Source organism: Sorex araneus, chromosome 1 (genome assembly GCF_027595985.1).
Source record: "Sorex araneus isolate mSorAra2 chromosome 1, mSorAra2.pri, whole genome shotgun sequence".
Taxonomy (NCBI): domain Eukaryota; kingdom Metazoa; phylum Chordata; class Mammalia; order Eulipotyphla; family Soricidae; genus Sorex; species Sorex araneus.
The window spans coordinates 37,533,381-37,552,357 of NC_073302.1; the positions used below are offsets into that span (position 1 = coordinate 37,533,381).

The window sequence follows — 18,977 nt, forward strand, 5'->3', positions numbered from 1 at the left end:
TAGAACCAGGAGTAACCCCTGTGCATTGCCAGGTGTGACCCAAAAAGCAATAAATAAATAAATAAATAAATAAATAAAATAAAAACAGTAAGGGCCCCTTGGCTTCCTTTCCTTCTTGCCAGCTTTTCCCTTAAAAGAAAAAAATCAATTACTTGTTTAACCGTTTATTGACTTATTTTTTTAAATTTCATTTTATTTAATTTTTAATTTTTTAAAAAAAAATTTATTTTATCACCATGTGGAAAGTTACAAAGTTCTCAGGTAGTTTACTGACTTCTTTGTGGTTTTTATTTTCAATTCCCTTCCATCTGACCCTTCCCCTCAGGGATGCTGAGGAGACCTGGCTGCAGGGTTTGCACATGTGACTGCCGGGACTCGCACTGTTAGCTGAGCCACACCCAGTTACACTACAAGGGGTGGCGCCTTCCAGCTGTGGGGCTGGCTGCAGGGCTCGGTGGGGGCTGCATTCCTTGCTGTGGTGCCACACACTGCCTGGCTGTGGCGTCGCTGGGTGTAGGATAACATTGTTTCATTGCAGGCAGCAGCACAGATCACACTTGTGGGACACTACAAAGTTGACTTCTGGATCATATGTTTGCAAAGCAGGACTCCAAGCCCTCTGTGCTATTCTGATCGAATTATTCATCTGCCATTCTTTGAGTAACCACAGATCTACCACCTGACGGCGGGGAAAGTAGAAAAAAGGAAAAGGAAACTTGGAGGGACAGATGAAAATATTTTGGGAATTTTCCTAATCATAATCTTTGTACTACATAATCTTTGTGCTCAGTGAAGAGGACTCCTGCTTTCTCTCCAGCATCTTAATTCCTTTCCTTTTGCACATTCAATTCACCCATTAGTAACAAACATCCCCCAAAAACAATTAAAACATCGTCAATGACATTTCTCAATTATAACAGCCAATGGGCTTCATGTTCCTTTGGAATGGATGCTGAGATTCTGATAATCATACAGTTATTTTTACATATTTAATTCTAAGCTGCTATCTAAAGTTCACTAGTACCATGTTTTGTAATAAAGAAAAACAATTTCATAATGAAAGTTCAGAATGTTATATGTAAACCAGTTATGCAGAGTATATCACAAATGACAAATATGAAGTAGAAAAAATTGTTACAAAGTAGTCTCTCAGCTGTCAGAGGGATAGTACAATGTCAGGGTGCTGATCTTGCATGCAGACAACCAGGTTCAAGCCCCAGTACCCCACAGGGTCCCTGAGAACCACCAGGAGTGATCCCTGAGGGCAGAGACAGTAGTAAGCCCTGAACACAGCCAGGTGTGGCACCCCAAATAAAGAAATAAACAAAAAACAAATATTTTTTTTTCTCTCTTGATGGATATATGCAATACTCACAATAATTTAATGAAGATTCCTATGTGTTGCTTGGTCAGGGAGTAAATCCCAGAATTAGTAATTAGGGAAATTCTTCTCAATCCATGTAATAAATGAATACCTGAAATTCTGCATGGTTAAAAATGTGTTACCTTATGGAAATAAACTTAGCAGGTTAAAAAGTTCAACAGTTTTTTTACAAACGGAAGGGGTATATAATTTAGCACGGTTAAGAAACCAGATGACCCTATTTTGAAATTCGACTAACTGGTATTCTTTCAACTTATAGCTGACAAATCTGATAACTTCAGTCTCCAGCTCTCCCTGGACCTCATGCCTCACTGCCTGGTATTAGTCACTTCCAATAGACCTAGCATATCGATAAAGGTTTTCTTTATGAATAAGTTTGCAGAGGGTAGAGATGGTTCTTTCTCCAGAATGTTAATTTCCAGTAAGAGTGATAGAATTATTTTCCTACAGTCTACCTATGAAATTAACAGCTATAAAAAAAAGCTATAAAAATTTTAAAAAATTAAAGAATTCTATATTTAGACACTTGTCAGTGTAGTCACTATGGGATGGTATGTGTCTCTGTATACAGTTTTCTGGTTGGGCTCTGATGCTGATGTTCAAATTGCAAATCATAGTGAAGGAAATACAGAAACTAAGAAAAACAAAAATAAGGGGGAAAAAAAACCCAAACCAAACCAAATCAAACCAACTTGAAAAGGTTTTGAACCTCTAAAAGTATTCAAAGATTTAGGTACAGCCATGTCTTTTTGTCAGTTCAGTGGTCAATTCTATGTATAGGCTTGTTTAATTGGTCCCAAGGTGTGGCTTATACATTCTAAAAAAGACAATATTCTTTTCTTTAATTATCTATTAACTAATTAGGAATTCCACCTCATTTAAGAGGAATACACATTTTCTCTTGAAAATTTACAAATGTGTAAGGTGATTCTATCTTAGTGAAAATCAAAATGAGTTTGGCAGACTCTCTCTGCATATATTTAATATGTATTTATGTGTGTATGCACAATAGATAAATAAGGGAGAATGCATAACAGGTGCTAGCATTGGTCTTCTTTTTTTTTTTTTTTTGCTTTTTGGGTCACACCCAGCGATGCTCAGGGGTTACTCCTGGCTTTGCACTCAGGAATTACTCCTGGCGGTGCTTGGGGGACCATATGGGATGCCGGGGATCGAACCTGGGTCGACCGCGTGCAAGGCAAACGCCCTACCCGCTGTGCTATCGCTCCGGCCCCAAGCATTGGTCTTCTTGAGCAGACTGAAAATGGCTTGGAAGAGGGCTGAAAATATTATTACCTTTGTCTTTATTTTTATTGTCTTCCTTCATTTGTTTTTTTAAGTACAATTTCTGCAATATTTAAGCAATAGGTATAATACTGTTACAGATATAACCTTTTATTATTGCCTTGACTATATATACATTAAAATAATTCTTTTTTCCCTCCCCCACATTAAAACAATTCTAATTGCTGATTCTTAAAGAAAAAACATGCATTCTAAAAATAGTAATCACTATTCCAAGAAATAAAAGAGGACACAAGGAAATGGAGATGAATCTCCTGCTCATGGATTGGGAGAATTAACATTGTCAAAATGGCAACATTCCCCCAAAGCAACATAAAGAGTCAGTGCAGTCCCTACAGGATATCCATGTAATTTTTCAAAGAAATAGACCAAACACTCCTGAAATTTATATGAAACCTTCACAAATAGCCAAAGCAATCCTTGGGAAAAAGAAGATGAGAGGCATCACCTTCCCCAGTTTCAAACTGTACTATAAAGCAACAGTAATTAAAACAGTATGGTACTGGAACAAAAAGAGACCTGCAGACCAATGAAATAGAGTTGAATATCCTGACACAGACCCTCAAATATATGATCATTTATCTTTGATAAGGGAGCAAGAAGTCTGAAGTGGAGCAAGGAGAGCCTCTTCAACAAGTGGTGCTGGGAAAACTCGGCAGCTACATGTAAGAAAATGACCTCAGACCTCTTTCTAATGCTATATACAAAAGTCATATCAAAATGGATTAAGATCTAAACATCAGATTTGAATCCACAAGGTACATGGAAAAAAATGTAGGCAAAATCCTCCACAACACTGACATAGAGGCATCCTCAAAGATGAAATACCACTGACCAACCAAGTGAAAGCAAAGATAAACAAATGGGCCTACATAAAACGAAGGAACTTCTACACCTCAGAAGAAACAGTGTCTAAGATACAAAGACAGCCCAATGGAATGGGAAAAATTATTTATCCAATACCCAACTAATAAAGGGTGACTATAAAAGTTATATAAGATATAGTATAACTTTACAGGAAAAAAAAATCCAACCCAATCAAAAAATGAGAAGAGGAAATGAACAGAAACTTCCACAAAGAAGAAATTCAAATGGCCAAAAGACATATGAAAAAATGTTCTTCATCACTGATCATCAGGGAGATGTGAATCAAAACAACAATGAGATATTATCTTACACCACAGAGACTGGCACACATCCAAAAAAACAAGAGTAACCAGTGCTCGGTGGATGTGAGGAGTTCTCATTCCTTGTTGGTGGGAATGCCAGCTGGTCCAGCGTTTTGGGAAAACAATATGGACATTCTTCAAAAAAAAAAAACAGAAATTGAACTCCCACTTGACCCAGCAATACCACTTCTGGCAATATGCCCTGAATGTCCGAAAACATACAGCAGAAATATCATCTGCACTTCCATGTACATCGCAGCACTATTCACGATAGCCAGAATTTGGAAACAACTCAAGTGCCCAAGAACAGATGATGAGATAAAGAAACTATGACAATCTACACAATGGAATACTATGCAGCTATTGGGAAGAATGGAGTAATGAAATTTGCCTATAAATGGATGGACATGGAGAGTATCATGCTGAGTGAAATGAGTCAAAAGGAGAGGGATAGGCATAGAATGACCGAATTCATTTGTGGGATATATGGAGATTAAGAGATAACTTGGAGATGCAAGTCAATCCACTAAAAATCACAGGATATACTAGTCTCCTGACTGAAAACTCTGGAATGCCCTCAGGAGGGGGTGGGCCAAGTCCCTGCCATTTCAAAACCCTTCTAGCCACACCCACACCCCACAGCTACCTCTATGTAAACAGCCCAACTCCACTACTCTGTAGATACCAAACTGATGAAAATTCCAGTTACACAAGTTTTCAGGCTGAGAACTATAGCATTTTCTCAGAGTAAGGTTGGGCAGTCTCCTCCCAACCCGAGCTTAAAGAGCCTGAAGTCCCAGCAGCCACACCCACATCCCACAGCTGCCATCATCTAAACTTATCAGCCCAGTTCTACAGTTCCTTAAGTTTCTGGAGCCTCTGACCACATACGGCACCTTTGAAGGTGTCACTGCGGCCATGTGGCATGTCCAAATTCCACAATACTGACAGTCCAGGAGCATACCAAATCAATGAGAAAGTAATAGAAGCCAACTAAGCTCAATACACAAAAAAACTAAAACACTAACAGAGAAGGCTCAACAAGCAACAAACAGCTTAGCAAATCCTCAGACAAGGACTTAATGGCCCCACGGTGAGATATAACAATTTTCACAAATTTTCTTTTGAAGTATTTCTTGATAATCCCATTAGCTATTAGGTTGTATCAAGCAATATGAAATAAATTATGGTGTGCCTGCAAAGGGAGCATCCTTCGGGGGTGGTTGGAAAAATGGTGACAATACTGGAGGGAAGGTCATTCTGGTGGCAGGATTGGTGTGGAAACCACTGCATGCAGTGACAACTGTATGATAAATAACTTTGTAAACCACAGAGTTTTAATAAAGTTTGGTTTTTGGAAAAGGAGCTAACTTGGTTTGAAAAGATATTTCAGGAAATATTCACTGTAAACAGAGAGGGTAGGGCATCGAGAAGTGGACTAGCAGTAACACATGACAGTGTGGTGAGTCTTGGGCACTTTGATGGTGGTGAAGATGCATCTACTTTGCATGGCAAAGTCAACTGTAACCATGTCATCTAAATTATAATCATTAAAAATCATATTGTATAACGGACAATCATCAGTCTTATTCCTTTCAGATACTCCTATTTAAACCAAACCATTGTCAAGCCACAAATAAAAAGACATTGGTTTCCATTTTTATGTATATATCTACTAAAGAAACATTTACTGAGCACTAATATCTATGCGAAAGTCCATACAGTTTATGCTAAGTTTTCATTTTAAACATAGATTTTCAGGTCACTAAAAATATTTCACTAAACAGTGTTTTTTTTTAACTTAAGAGAACATTCTTTTATAGTGTGAAATACATTAAGAAAGAAATCAAGGGACTGGAGCAATAGGACAGCGGGTAGGGCATTTGCTTTGCATGTGGCTGACCCGGGTTGATTCCCAGCATCCCATACGGTCCCCTGAGCACCACCAGGGGTAATTCCTGAGTGCACAGCCATGAATGACCCCTATGCATCTCCAGCTGTGACCCAAAAAGGAAAAAAAAAAAGAAAGAAATCAAGTTAAATATGTCGCATTTTCCCTGGCATTAAAAAATGTGACTTAAAGGAGTGACTCATGATATGGGTTATCTACAAATAGATGGCATTTAATTTTTGTGCAGGATGGTTAAGTTAGCCATTCAGCAAGGGTTTAGACAGAGAAGTGGCACACAATACCATTGTTAATCCTCACAGGTTCTATTTTGTTGTCAGATGAGGGCCACACTGAACTGCACAGAAGCTAGTCCTGGCACTATGTTTAGGGCAGGACTTGGGAGACCCTATGAGGTCTCAGGATCAAACCAGGGTCAGCTTCACTCAACAAAAGCACCTTACCCTTGTACTATCTGTCCCCTCAGAGTTCTTGAAATATATGAAAAATTAAAACTATTCCCTTATTTTGTTTTGGGAAATAATTTTTATCTGTTTTATAATATATTGATATTGGGGGCTGGAGCGATAGCACAGCGGGTAGGGCGTTTGCCTTGCACGCGGCCGACCCGGGTTCGATCCCCGGCATCCCATATGGTCCCCCAAGCACCGCCAGGAGTAATTCCTGAGTGCAGAGCCAGGAGTAACCCCTGAGCATCGCTGGGTGTGACCCAAAAAGCAAAAATATATATATATATTGATATTTTAAATATCATGAGTCCATTATCAAAATTGCTTATTAGACTTACATCTGTGGATTAAACGTGCAGAAATTTAAGAAAACTTCTGAGTGAAAGCTAAACTGACAAGTCCTGGGAAGCCAGCCTGTGAGCTTTCCAGATGTACATTCATGAAGCCTAGCATAATTTTAACTTGGAAGTTTTGGACAAAACTTAACCATAACATCTCAATTTGCAAGTTTGTAGACAAGGAGTAATCAAAGTATCTATCTCATACTGTGATTTGGAGAACTAAATAAATGTCTGACTCACCTACACCCATAGAGAGCCAGCTGTCTCCCTGTGCACCTAGCACACAACTTAAAAAACAATTACCCAAACTGAGCTGTTATCACTGGGGTACCCCAGATGGAGCAGGTGCAGTCTCCCCGCCTTCTCCAGACGGAATCCCGGCGACCATGAGCTTCTACAAGCATGGCTCTGGTATGTGGGGACCAGGAGTATTTCTCCAAACTGCGTGGCCACTTATGTGGCTGCACAACCTTTCCTGATATACAAAGTGAGCAATGGAAAATAGATGACCTAGCATCTGCCCCTAGAAGGCAGGCTTGAGTGGTGGTCGGAATATCCAAGCAAAATATAATGCCCCAAACTACAGAGTATCTGAACAATTGTCTGCCATAGAGGCAGGGTAAGGACTGAAATGGAAAACGAGGGGATAATGGGGATATTGGTGGTGGAAAATTTGTACTGGTGGAGGGATGGGTGATCAATCATTGTATTGCTGAATATCAAACATACGGCTTTTGGCAGTAATGTGTCCAGAATACACATTAGGTTTCCGATGCCAGGCCACCCCAGATGGGAATGGGTTTCATGCCCTGGCCTGTTTCCAGAGGCCTAGGGACAGCCGGGGAGGGGCCCATAGTGAGGAGGAACTTGAGGCCTTTTGGAATGGGGGCGGAGCCAGCACTTCACCTCCCTATCCACCCCTACGAGACCCCAAGTTGCTGCCCACAAACGAGCACTCTGGTTGCTGATAGAGCTGCTTATTGGTCATGATCTCAGAGACTCAGAAACAAAGCTTGGAACACAGAGGCTTTTGGCAGAAACCCCTTCAGATTTAATTATTAAAACTTCAGAATTCCAAAATCGCGCAGCTGCAATAGCAGCCAGCATCATCACATGCAATTCATAATCAGCAATAGAAAACAAATTATCTAATGTTACCTTTTTTGACAGATCTGAGTGTTGGGGCAGAATCCCAAATAATAGTGGTGGGTTTGGTTTTGAAATGCTGAATGTAATCAAAATAGAGAGTAATGTGGAAACCGTCTGCCACACAGATAGGGGGAGGGTGTGGAATGGGGGCTATACTGGGGTTTTTGGTGGTAGAAAAGGTGCACTGGAGAAGGGTCGGGTGTTTCATCATTGTATCACTGAGACTTAAACCAAAAACTTTGTAACTGCTCCCACGGTGTTTCAATAAAAATAAATATAAAAAAATAAAATAAAATAGCCCAAAGCAGCTCAAAAATAATAAAAATAAAATAAAATACAATTACAATTAATTTTAGCTATTCTCTTAGAACTATGAGTCATAAGTCACAAAATCGGACTGCAGGAATAAGGTGTACACACATCATACTGTTTTCACTATTTCAGTACCAGAGAGGTTGCTCAAAGGCTGGAGCACACAAGACCCTGAGTTGAATCCCCAACACGGCATAGACACCCCCAATCAAGCACTGCTGTCTTGAGTATTGCTGGGAGTGGCTCCTGCGCCTCCTCTTCAGGATTGTTTGGGAGGCCTACCCATCCAAATCCTTAGTAATTTAAGATTGTCAGCAAGAGGAAATAATCTGGGAAATACAGAATTAGGATTCTTTCCACACACCAGATTCTCTTTCTTTGAAAGGTATCATTAAGGCAGGATGACTTTAGTAGGCTTTGATCCAGCATTTCCCCTTCACATGGTAAAGCACTGGAAATTTCAACCAAATACTTTTCACACAAAGACTTTAACAAATGAGACTTTTTCCAAGAAAAAGCACAGGAGGACCATGTGATGCTGGGGATCGAGCAGATGTTCCGACACATAAAGAATGTGTCCCAGACCTTCAAGTCATCTTCTGAGCCCCAAAAGGAAAGCTCCTTCATCTTCCTAATTACAAGAAAATTGCACATCTAGAATGACCCAGGACTTCAGAAATTCTCTGTGAATGAACAGTCCAATAAAGTGGAAAGAGGGGAAAAATGACAAAGGAGAGTGGAGGGCAGTAGAGAGAAAGGATATGAATTTTTTTTTTTTTTTTTTTTTTTTTTTTGCTTTTTGGGTCACACCTGGCGATGCACAAGGGTCACTCCTGGCTCTGCACTCAGGAATTACCCCTGGCGGTGCTCAGGGGACCATATGGGATGCTGGGAATCGAACCCGGGTCGGCCGCGTGCAAGGCAAACGCCCTACCCGCTGTGCTATCACTCCAGCCCCCAAGGATATGAATCTTAAAGTAGTCAAAGATACCTTCATAAAGTAGCAATCTTGGCACTTGAGTTACAAGCAGATTGTCTCTCTGAATTCAGAAAATGCTGAGTCAAAAAAAATGAAAAGCAACTGGGAGGATTGAAAAGGAAACACTATTTTGATGGGAAGCTTTCAGGATCATTTAAAACACACAAAGTTAGTTGGCTGGACAGTTCTAGTAACTGGGGGACAGATTCTGTGTGAATCCTCATGAAGAGCTTCTGGGGTGATGAACTTCTGCGGTGATGGCCTGGTAAGAGAGTGAGAAGCCCAGGTTTAATCCGGTTCCAAGGCTGGAGGTGGCCAGGCTCGAAACAAATCAATTTACCACGTGATTTATGGAAAGCCCAATGGTAGATATTGGCAGATTTAGGGAGAGGGTGCTGCCTTCTCTGAAGTGAGCAAAGCCCAACCCTATCTTAAAAATTTATATTCACTGGGTTATTAATCCTCAAGCCCATTTTAGATAAAGAGTTTAACATACATTAGAGGCCAAAATTAAGAAGTTAAGCAGAATGAGCTATAGATTTAATTCACAGATGACTATATAACCTTTTACAAATCATTCTTAACTGTTCTGTACTACAGTTTCTTACTTTAAAGAAACTGCTCATGACAATGTCTGAACCCCTTCTGTTATCTTAGGCAAGTAAGACCATATCTGTAAGAACTCTTCAAAGAAATTTTTAAAAAGCCATTTAACACAGTTTCCAAATTAGAAAATCTTGCTAAGAAAATTTTAATTGATAACTTAATGAAAAACACAATAGTATAAAAAGCTAAGACAATTTAGGATTATTTTTAAAGACTGCAAATACTGAAAATAAGATTAAATTTTGGAATGAAATAACAACTTTCTACCTCCATACATTGTCTTGAGAATCACATTCAATTTCACTAGTGGCTTAAGAAATATCGGGTAAAAGAGAATATAGTGGGCAGGGCGCATCCTTAAACATAGCTGACCTGGGTTCAATCCCTGGAACCCTATATGGTTCCCTGAGGACCACATGGAGTGATCCCCTGAGTGCAGGGCCAGGAATAAGTCCTAACTAAGCACCACTGGGCATGGCCCCAAAATCAAAACCAAAAAGAAATATATAATAAAAGAAGGCATTTTCTCCTTATAGATCTGTATTTTAAAAGGCTGTTTACAGTTGGTATACAAAATACTCTCTTTTATTGGGAAGGGGGACAAGGGCCATACACAGTGGTGTTCAGGAGCTACTCCTGGCTCTGTGCTCTGTGCTCAACTGGTGCCAGGGATTCAAACTAGGGTCACAGCTAATACAGTTAAGCACAAGGCAAGAGCCCTACCTCCTGTACTATCTCTTTGGCTCCCTGAGGGCACTCTTAAACATTGTTGGCAGAATATACTGGCACAACATTTTAGAAGAGCAATTTGGCAGTATTTATCCAGACGTAAATGTAGATAAACTTTAATTACAAAATTGCATTTAGAATTAGATTTATTGATACTCTTTCATGTACACCAATTTCATATATGTGTAAGTGAAATTTACTGTGCATATTAACATTGTTTGCATATAAATGGGTGATAACATAAGCAGAAATGTATTAGATAAGAAAATACTGGTGGGGCTGGAGCAACAGCACAGTGGGTAGGGCATTTGCCTTGCATATGGCCAAGCCGGGTTCAATTCCCAGCATCCCATATGGTCCCCCAAGCACTACCAGGAGTAATTCCTGAGTGCAGGGCCAGGAGTAACCCCTGTGCATCGCCGGGTATGACGCCTCCCCTCCCGCAAAAAAAAGTAAAAAAGAAAAAAAAAGAAAGAAAGAAAATATTGGCTAAACTGGTATAACTGGCTAAACTGGTATAATATACATACTGGTATAAAAGTTGGCCACTGGAAAGGTGAATCTTTATAAGCTGATACCGAAACATTCACACAATGGGAATAAAGAAATCAAGCTAAGGACTTCATAGAAAATTACTATTTCTATTTCTTTAAAAAGATTATTTTAAATGACTATCAATAATTTTAAGAAACACTTATACCAAATACTCATATTCTAATTCACCTCAACATTAAGTCACATTTATATTTTGAAGCAAAATACTACAGGCACACTCTAATATTAATATAATCAAAAATTTCAAAAAGGGTCCATGTTCTGTATTATGGGTTTAGGAGATAGAAATTTAAGGAAAGTATTCTAACTTTTGGGGGTAAGGTGGTGAGGGTACTTAACCCACAGCCAGTGGTACTCAGGGCTTACACCTGGCTCTGTGCTCAGAAGTCACTACCGGTGGTGTTTGAAGGACCATATGTGATGCTGGGTATCAAACCAGGGTAGGCTTCAATAACTCTGCCCTATATCTCTGACCCTATTTTATTGTTTTTTTTTTTTTTAAACAGTTATTTCTATAGCCTCTGGCTATTAAAATTGTGACTAAAACTTCACAGAAATTTTTATTATTATACAAAATGATGTTTCAATAACAATATGCTGAAATTTAATATGCTACAAGTACCTGATATGTCTTCAAAATTGTATGACTGAAACGTAAGCATGAAAACCTGTAAGTCTGTAACTTTGTCTCACGGTGATTCACTAACTAAAAAAAAAAAGAATTTAATAAAGCTAACATGAAAAATAAATAAATAAATTATGTTTATCTTTTTAAAGCTAAGGAGTTGAGATAAGCCTATTTAGTGCATTGGTATCTTGTGCTTGCATACGACTAATACATCAGTTAAGATTCATCAGTAAACAGCATCAAATCGAATTTCATATGACCCCTTACAAATAATTGTGAGGAACATAAATATTTTCAGCTACATGTGCACAAATACGTATAATTTTTAATGGTTATAATACACCTTTTTAATTTCAAGAACATTATTTCATTTCATGCACATTAAAAAGTGACCAGCTCTGGTTTAAAGTTCCTGTTGATGTTTCCTTCTGATGAACCAACCAGTTAGCAATCCCTTTCTTGAGGAATCAGAACAGTTCTCAGAATCAGCAATCCAATGGACAGCACAATCATTCTATACAGTAATGAGAAAACATTCTTAGGCAGGCTCCTGGTTACAAGCACACTGCCCTAGAAGCCTGATAAAGGAGTTAAATGCAGATACTCACATCAGCATAGTGACCTATCATGTCACATCGGTCACATCGCTTCCTCCAGGAATGTCTTTCAAGACATCGGTGAGTGGAAGACATAGGCAAAGAACAGTCTAAGCAAAAACGGGCTGGACAGGCATACTGGAGGTGTCCTCGCTCAGAACAGAGGCAGCAGGCGCGTACTTTCTATGAGGCAAATAGAAAAACTCTTCAGCAAAGTATTTCAGCCTTTTTATCTGTTTTTGGGGCCACACACAATTGTGCTCAGGTCTTACCCCTTGCTCTGAACTTAGGGATCACTCTATGGGGTGTTGGGGTTGGCCGTATGCAAGGCAAGTGCCCTACCTACTGTACTATCTCTCCGGTCCTCTTCAGTCTTGACTAATAGCAGATTTTCCTTTCATAGTATTATTCCATAAAAAGTTATTTCCAATTTGAGACCTTAATGAAGGTCATGAACATAATTACAAAGGTCAACTAACCATATGAAATCAGGAACTTTAACAAAGCTACCTGCATTCTGTAGTTCCCAGAAATGCTCAGTCTAAATGTACTTTTGGTTAGTATCTATTTCTCATGCTTCGTCTTGTAGAACACTGACATTATTCTACATAAGAGGGGAAATTATGGTCAGGAGAATGTGGAACCGAAGTCACAGGAAAAACAACATAAAGAGATTGCTTTGCCTGGTTCAGAATCAAAGATAAAGACACCCAAGAGCTGCCCCAAACATTTGAAAGACACTTGGAGAATAGATAGTAGAAGGAATGTTAAGGGCTTACAATGTGTCAGTGAATACTTTAGTTCTGTTTTACCAAGGATGATATATCTGTTTAACATAATTTATACCAATAAACATTTGAAATGCCTAAAATTATAATTTTATAACTTTAGGGGTCTCAGAAACTGACTAACTCAATCTTCTCATTTTACTGACAAGTATACAGAGGTACTGTGAGTGAAAAAATTTACCTAAGACCATATAAATACTAATGAAAAGCTGAAACTGTTACCACATAATTTTGATGCTGAGTTTCTTACTCTATATCCCTTACTTTGTGGGCTTTTACCTACATGAAATTTATTATATTTATTACATAAGAATTCTAAGATTACTCTAAGGTCATTCTAAAGCTAGAGAGTTCTAAATCTGAATAACTCTGAATTTGATTTTAACAGTGCAGAAAGAAAAATCATACACATCACATACTTGTGGAAGGGGGCAGTTTTTTGACAAATGGCCACGTTTGTCACAATTTCTACAGGTGACATTTTTGTTTGCTGAATAGTACCGTTGACTCATTCTTCCAGAAGATCTATTATTACTAATCTGGGCCTAAGGAAAGGAGGGGGGAAAAAAACAACAACCAAGAATTAAAAAAAGATTTTTTTCACTGTGTTTAATAAAAACAATTTACATTCTTTTAACAACTATCACTAAGGAACATCACATTTTGATGAGACAAGAGAATTAATGGTTAGAGTCTAGTCCATCATTCTTCAACCTTTTCACATCTGCAGACCAGCATCTGTCCTGCATACTGGCACTTACTACCAAGACGGTACAACCATTCTACACTTGTGGACTGGCAATGGTTTACTGACCGATGGTTTAAGTCCATCTAATACAGAAGTCAGCAAGAGGGAATCATAAAAGAAGTTAGAACCTCAAAAGCTGGTCCGTGAAGATAAGTAAACTTTTTTGTCTGCTCCTACTTCTTATCCCCACTTCTTAAGCACTTCTCCACAGATGCCATTTGATATCTTTCTCTAAGGTTTGGGTATAGTTGGGGCACTAATATGCATCGATTTGACATTTCAGTGGCATTCAGAGTCAGTACTGACTTTTATATTTGAATGTGTAACATGCTAATATTAGAAAAATGCATATGGAATACATAAAGAAAAATATGTAAACGCCAAACAATGCTTTTTATCTTGTTTGGTAGATGCCATCTTTGAAAAAGCTTTCACTTTTCACTTGTTATCCCACTGAATTGGCCAAGCAGGTTCCAAGTAGACAAATTCTAATGATCTCTTCAGACTTTTCTTCTACCGAGTTGTAAAATTATTCTCTTTTCTAGCCATCTGCTACAATAAAAGCTAATAGTTGACGAAGACAAGCAGCTGCGACATCCTAAATATAGCCTAACCATTTCCTCACACTGAAGAAGCAGTTATTTCCGGTGTTGATCTGTAGTAGCATCAGGCAATATGGGCTAAGAGGGCACCACATAGCAGAAAAAAAACAAGGAAAAAATGAGGACCAAATCATTATGCCAAGTAACTGACAAAAAACAAGGCTGAATGAAGCTTTTGAAAAATCCAATACCATTAAAATCAGTTTTGTTCTTTAAAGATAATGGACTATAGTTTTTAAAGTTTGTTGAGTTATGGAAACAAAAATGTAACAGATCAAAGGAAATTATTACTCTACTATGCATGATTTCAAAAACAATCTGAATTTACCTCAATATCTTTTTCACTGATGAACCAGTTTACACCATCATCTCCTACAAAACAAATAAAATGTCACTCCATCTTAACACCTTAAAAAGCTCTTACAAATTGACAGTAAATTAATCAATTAATACTGAATTTAGACTCCAGGGGTATAACGAGATTTGAATACCTTCACTACTATTTTAGCTCCATCACTACTTGTGTGACACTGAACAAACACTTTACCTCAGTTTTTCCTTACCTGTGAAATAGAATGCTATTTACCCTTTCTACCTAAAAGATACTGTAAGATGTGTGAAAAGGTTTCGAAAACCACCAAACTATAATCAATTTTTTTAAATTCTAATTTTTATTTTATTTTATTTTATTTTGCTTTTTTGGGTCACACCTGGTGATGCTCAGGAATTACCCCAGAGCAGTACTCAGGGGACCATATGGGATGCTGGGAATTGAACCCAAGTCGGCACGTGCAAGGCAAATGCCCTACCCACTGTGCTATCGCTCCAGCCTCAATTTTTTCTTTTAAATCAACGAAGGGACCAAAACCCCAATGGCATATGCAGAAAGTAATTTTACCTGAACGTCTTTGACTTGATTAAAGGAATCCCTGTCTCTCCCCACCCAGGTCTCCAGTGAGGAAAGTGACTGAGAGCACCAAGACATTCCCCCTACATTGTGTAAACAAGCAGGAAGAGGTTTACTTCCCCAAATCAGTATAACCATGTCCACTATTTTCCCACTGAATTTCATTACGGCACTTAAAAATTACACTTGAATATTGTCTTAAGAGGATGGATACTGGGGCTGGAGCAATAGCACAGAGGGTAGGGCGTTTGCCTTGCACGTGGCCGACATGGGTTCGATTCCCATCATCCCATATGGTCCCCTGAGCACCGCCAGGGGTAATTCCTGAGTACAGAGCCAGGAGTAACCCCTGTGCATCACCGGGTGTGACCCAAAAGGAAAAGAAAAAGAGGATGGATACTTCTCACAATTCAGTGAATTCAGTGTTTTACTTCTGTAATACCAGAAACAGTAATATAAAAGAGAAAAAGAACAAGTATCTAGAAGCTACTGAGTCATCTAAAAATATGACAGTAACAACCCGGGAAGAGAGAAGCTAAATGTTTTCTTCTCTTTGCTCTGCCACTTTACTGAAATAGCAAGTGGCTGCTACTCCTTTGGTCCACCAATGCCCAGGAGGAAGGGACAGATGTATGACTAATGTACAAGCTAAGGTGTCAACAAAGAACTGATTTTTTTCCTACCCCCCAAAGCAAAGTTAAGATTTCTTCCTTCTTCCTGTCTACTCCTCTCCTCTTTCTCAAAAACACAATCAAGCTTGACTCATCTTTGAAAGGAATTTTGAAAAGATATGAAGTAATCTACATTCTTCCAGGCCTACCAGGAGTAAGTGTTCAGAGATATATTTTTAAATTTAAATAGTTTTTCTGAAGAAAACCAAGTGGCTGCTTTACAAAAAAACCAACCCATAGGAGAGCAGAGATGGTTTGCTGATGATTATTTCCTTTGTCACATGTGGAGGCTGCGTGCATCTACTAAGAGTGGAGAATATATTAAAGAGCAGCAGCTTCTGTTCCTTCATCACCTCCATCAACACTGTTTTTTCAAAGGATTCATCCTAAGAAATACACTTTACTGCAACATTCAGGGCTGCTTCTATGAATGACCACTCAAAATTACCTAATTCAAAAAACTGATTCAGGGGCTGGAGCGATAGCACAGCGGGTAGGGCGTCTGCCTTGCACGCGGCCGACCCGGGTTCGATTCCCAACATCCCATATGGTCCCCTGAGCACCGCCAAGAGTAACTCCTGAGTGCAAAGCCAGGAGGTAACCCCTGTGCATTGCCGGGTGTGACCCAAAAAGCAAAAAAAACAAAAAAAAAAAAACAAAAAAACAACTGACTCAGTATTGTCTTTTAAAATTGAAATATAGGTGCTGGGTAGAACTCAAAGGGCAGATGTACATACCCTGCATGCACGAGGCCCAGGTTTGATTCCCTGCAATACATGGGAATCGTAGTGCAGGGAATCAGCACCGAGCACCCAGTGCCTTCAGAGAAGGACACTGAAGCACTAAATCAGCAGTAGCCCCTGAGAACCCTTGGGGCTCTAAACAAATAAACAAAAAGAAATCCAGGTTTGGGGAAATGGCTCAAGTGATAAGAGCACAAGCCTAGACTGCGGGGGGCCCTGGTGACACCCAAGCACCACTAAGGTAGACCCTGTTAAAAACAAACTCTTATCACACTAACCCCCAACATATTTATATAATAAATATTTTTTAAAAGTTTGACAGATTCCCTTTAGATTATATATTTATATGTTTTAGATATATTGTATGATATCATACATATATTTCATATGCATAAACATTTCTCTGGTATGAGGACTTAATCTAGGAACTCATACATGTGAAGCATGTGCTCTTCACCACTGAGCTACAGCCTCAACTCCAGTAAACTTTTAATGTAGAAGATTTATCAACAAGCACATCATTTTCAATGATGTGGAAATTAGACTTCTCAAGTGGTAAATGAAGCAAAGATATCATTTTTGGCCCTGCCGTGCATGGTTCCAGTTTGGGATCATCTTCCACGTGTTCACCACCCAAAGCCATAGAACATTAAATGGGATCACCCTATGTGTGAAATTAGAGCGTCCCCTATCAATCATTATCTACTTATAGCCTAATATTGCTACTACTCTTTTGAGGAACTATGGTTCTTCTCAGACTTCAGAACTGTTGTCAAGCTTAAAGATGTCAACTCATTTTAAAAATTAAATCAATTCAGTTTAATGAACATGGTATGGACAGGTTACAAGCAAATGTTATAGGATAAACAAAAAATGAACCTTGTAAGGAGACAAGGGAAGGCCAAATGAAATGCTGTGGTAAATTTATTGGAAAAGGAATGTCTTGAATTGAAAGGAAAAGGGTATGGTAGTCATAGGATGGTATGCATCAAAGGACCATTGCTGCAGTATAATTTATATATAATCTGACAAATCCAGTATAATGCACTGATTAATATAAATACCCATGTTAATATTAAAAATATCAAATGTAGGGCTGGAGTGATAGCACAGCGGGTAGGGCATTTGCCTTGCATGCGGCCGACCCGGGTTCGTTTCCCAGCATCCCATATCGTCCCCTGAGCACGGCCAGGGATAATTCCTGAGTGCAGAGCCAGGAGTGACCCCTGAGCATCGCTGGGTGTGACCCAAAAAGCAAAAACAAAACAAAACAAAAATATCAAATGTAGAAAGAACACTTCCATCATTCCAATATGTTTACTTTGTGTACGTTTTAAAGTCAAATCTTAATCCCAGATGCACTGATTTGCTTTGTCACAAAGACTGATGACTTGCCTACTAGAAAACTGCACATAATAAAATCATACATTTCATGCCAATTTGTGTTGGGTTCCTTTTACTCTGAATATCTGTACGACTGCATTTTGTTGGACAGTAATAGTTTGTCATCATTCTGTTGAATAGAACACTAACATTGGGGTCAGAGCAATAGTACAGTGAGTATGGCATTTGCCTTACATGTGCCTGACCCAGGTTCAATCACCAGCATCCTATTTATGGTCCCCTAGGCATTGCAGGAGTAATTCCTGAGTGCAGAGCCAGGAGTAACCCCCCCAAAAGCCAAAAAGGTAAAAGCAAACAAACAAACAAACAAAAATACCTCAAAAAACTAATATTTGTGGGAATTTTTGTTTTGTTTTGTTTATCTGTTTAGTAGTACGAGAGATTGAACCTAGGGTCTTATGTATACAAGGCACAAGCTCTACCACCAATCTACAACATGGCCCTTAACAATCTTGTAGTTTGTTTGGCTGTTCACCAACTGATGAACAATTAAGTAATCCCCAATTTTTGGCAATGATCAAAGATTCTTTTTTTGTAATTAACATAAGCTTTCTTTTGCCCTGGTAAAATGCTTAGGAAAAGAATAGGATATGGTAAGAATATATTTACCTTTATATAAAATTAGCAACTTTTTTCTCATCAGCAATATAGGGGAGTTCCAGTAGCTTTGTATCCTCACTAGTACTTGGAAAATAGGTGTGTTAGTAGTTACTCTTATTTGGAATTTAATGGTCATTACTCTCATAACTTCTAATGCTATGCACCTGTTTCAACACCTGTTTCAAGTATTTGCTATTCATGTATCTTCTTTCACAAATTGTTTAAATGTCTGCCTGTTATTAAACTGGTTTTATTTTTTGGGGGTAGGGTTGTCTCTTTATTTCACAGGTTATGTATTCTTGACATGTCTCTTTTTGGACATTTGATTGGAAATAATTTTACAGTCTCTCAATGTGGCTTACTTTTCCAGGTGTAATTACAATAGCGAAAGTTCTGCTCCCAC

General features: G+C 38.8%; 1 protein-coding gene across 2 annotated transcripts in view; it reads right to left on the minus strand.

Moving 5' to 3' along the window:
- ZCCHC7 (zinc finger CCHC-type containing 7) overlaps window positions 1–18,977 on the minus strand; it is a 217,459-nt gene that overhangs the window by 37,098 nt on the left and 161,384 nt on the right. For both annotated transcript variants that reach the window (XM_004600415.2, XM_055123878.1), the window contains exons 3-5: window positions 14,578–14,621; window positions 13,319–13,444; window positions 12,124–12,294 (exon numbers count right to left, since the gene is read on the minus strand). In XM_004600415.2, the coding sequence (XP_004600472.2) occupies window positions 12,124–12,294; window positions 13,319–13,444; window positions 14,578–14,621 (341 nt within the window). The remainder of the gene's footprint in view (window positions 1–12,123; window positions 12,295–13,318; window positions 13,445–14,577; window positions 14,622–18,977) is intronic.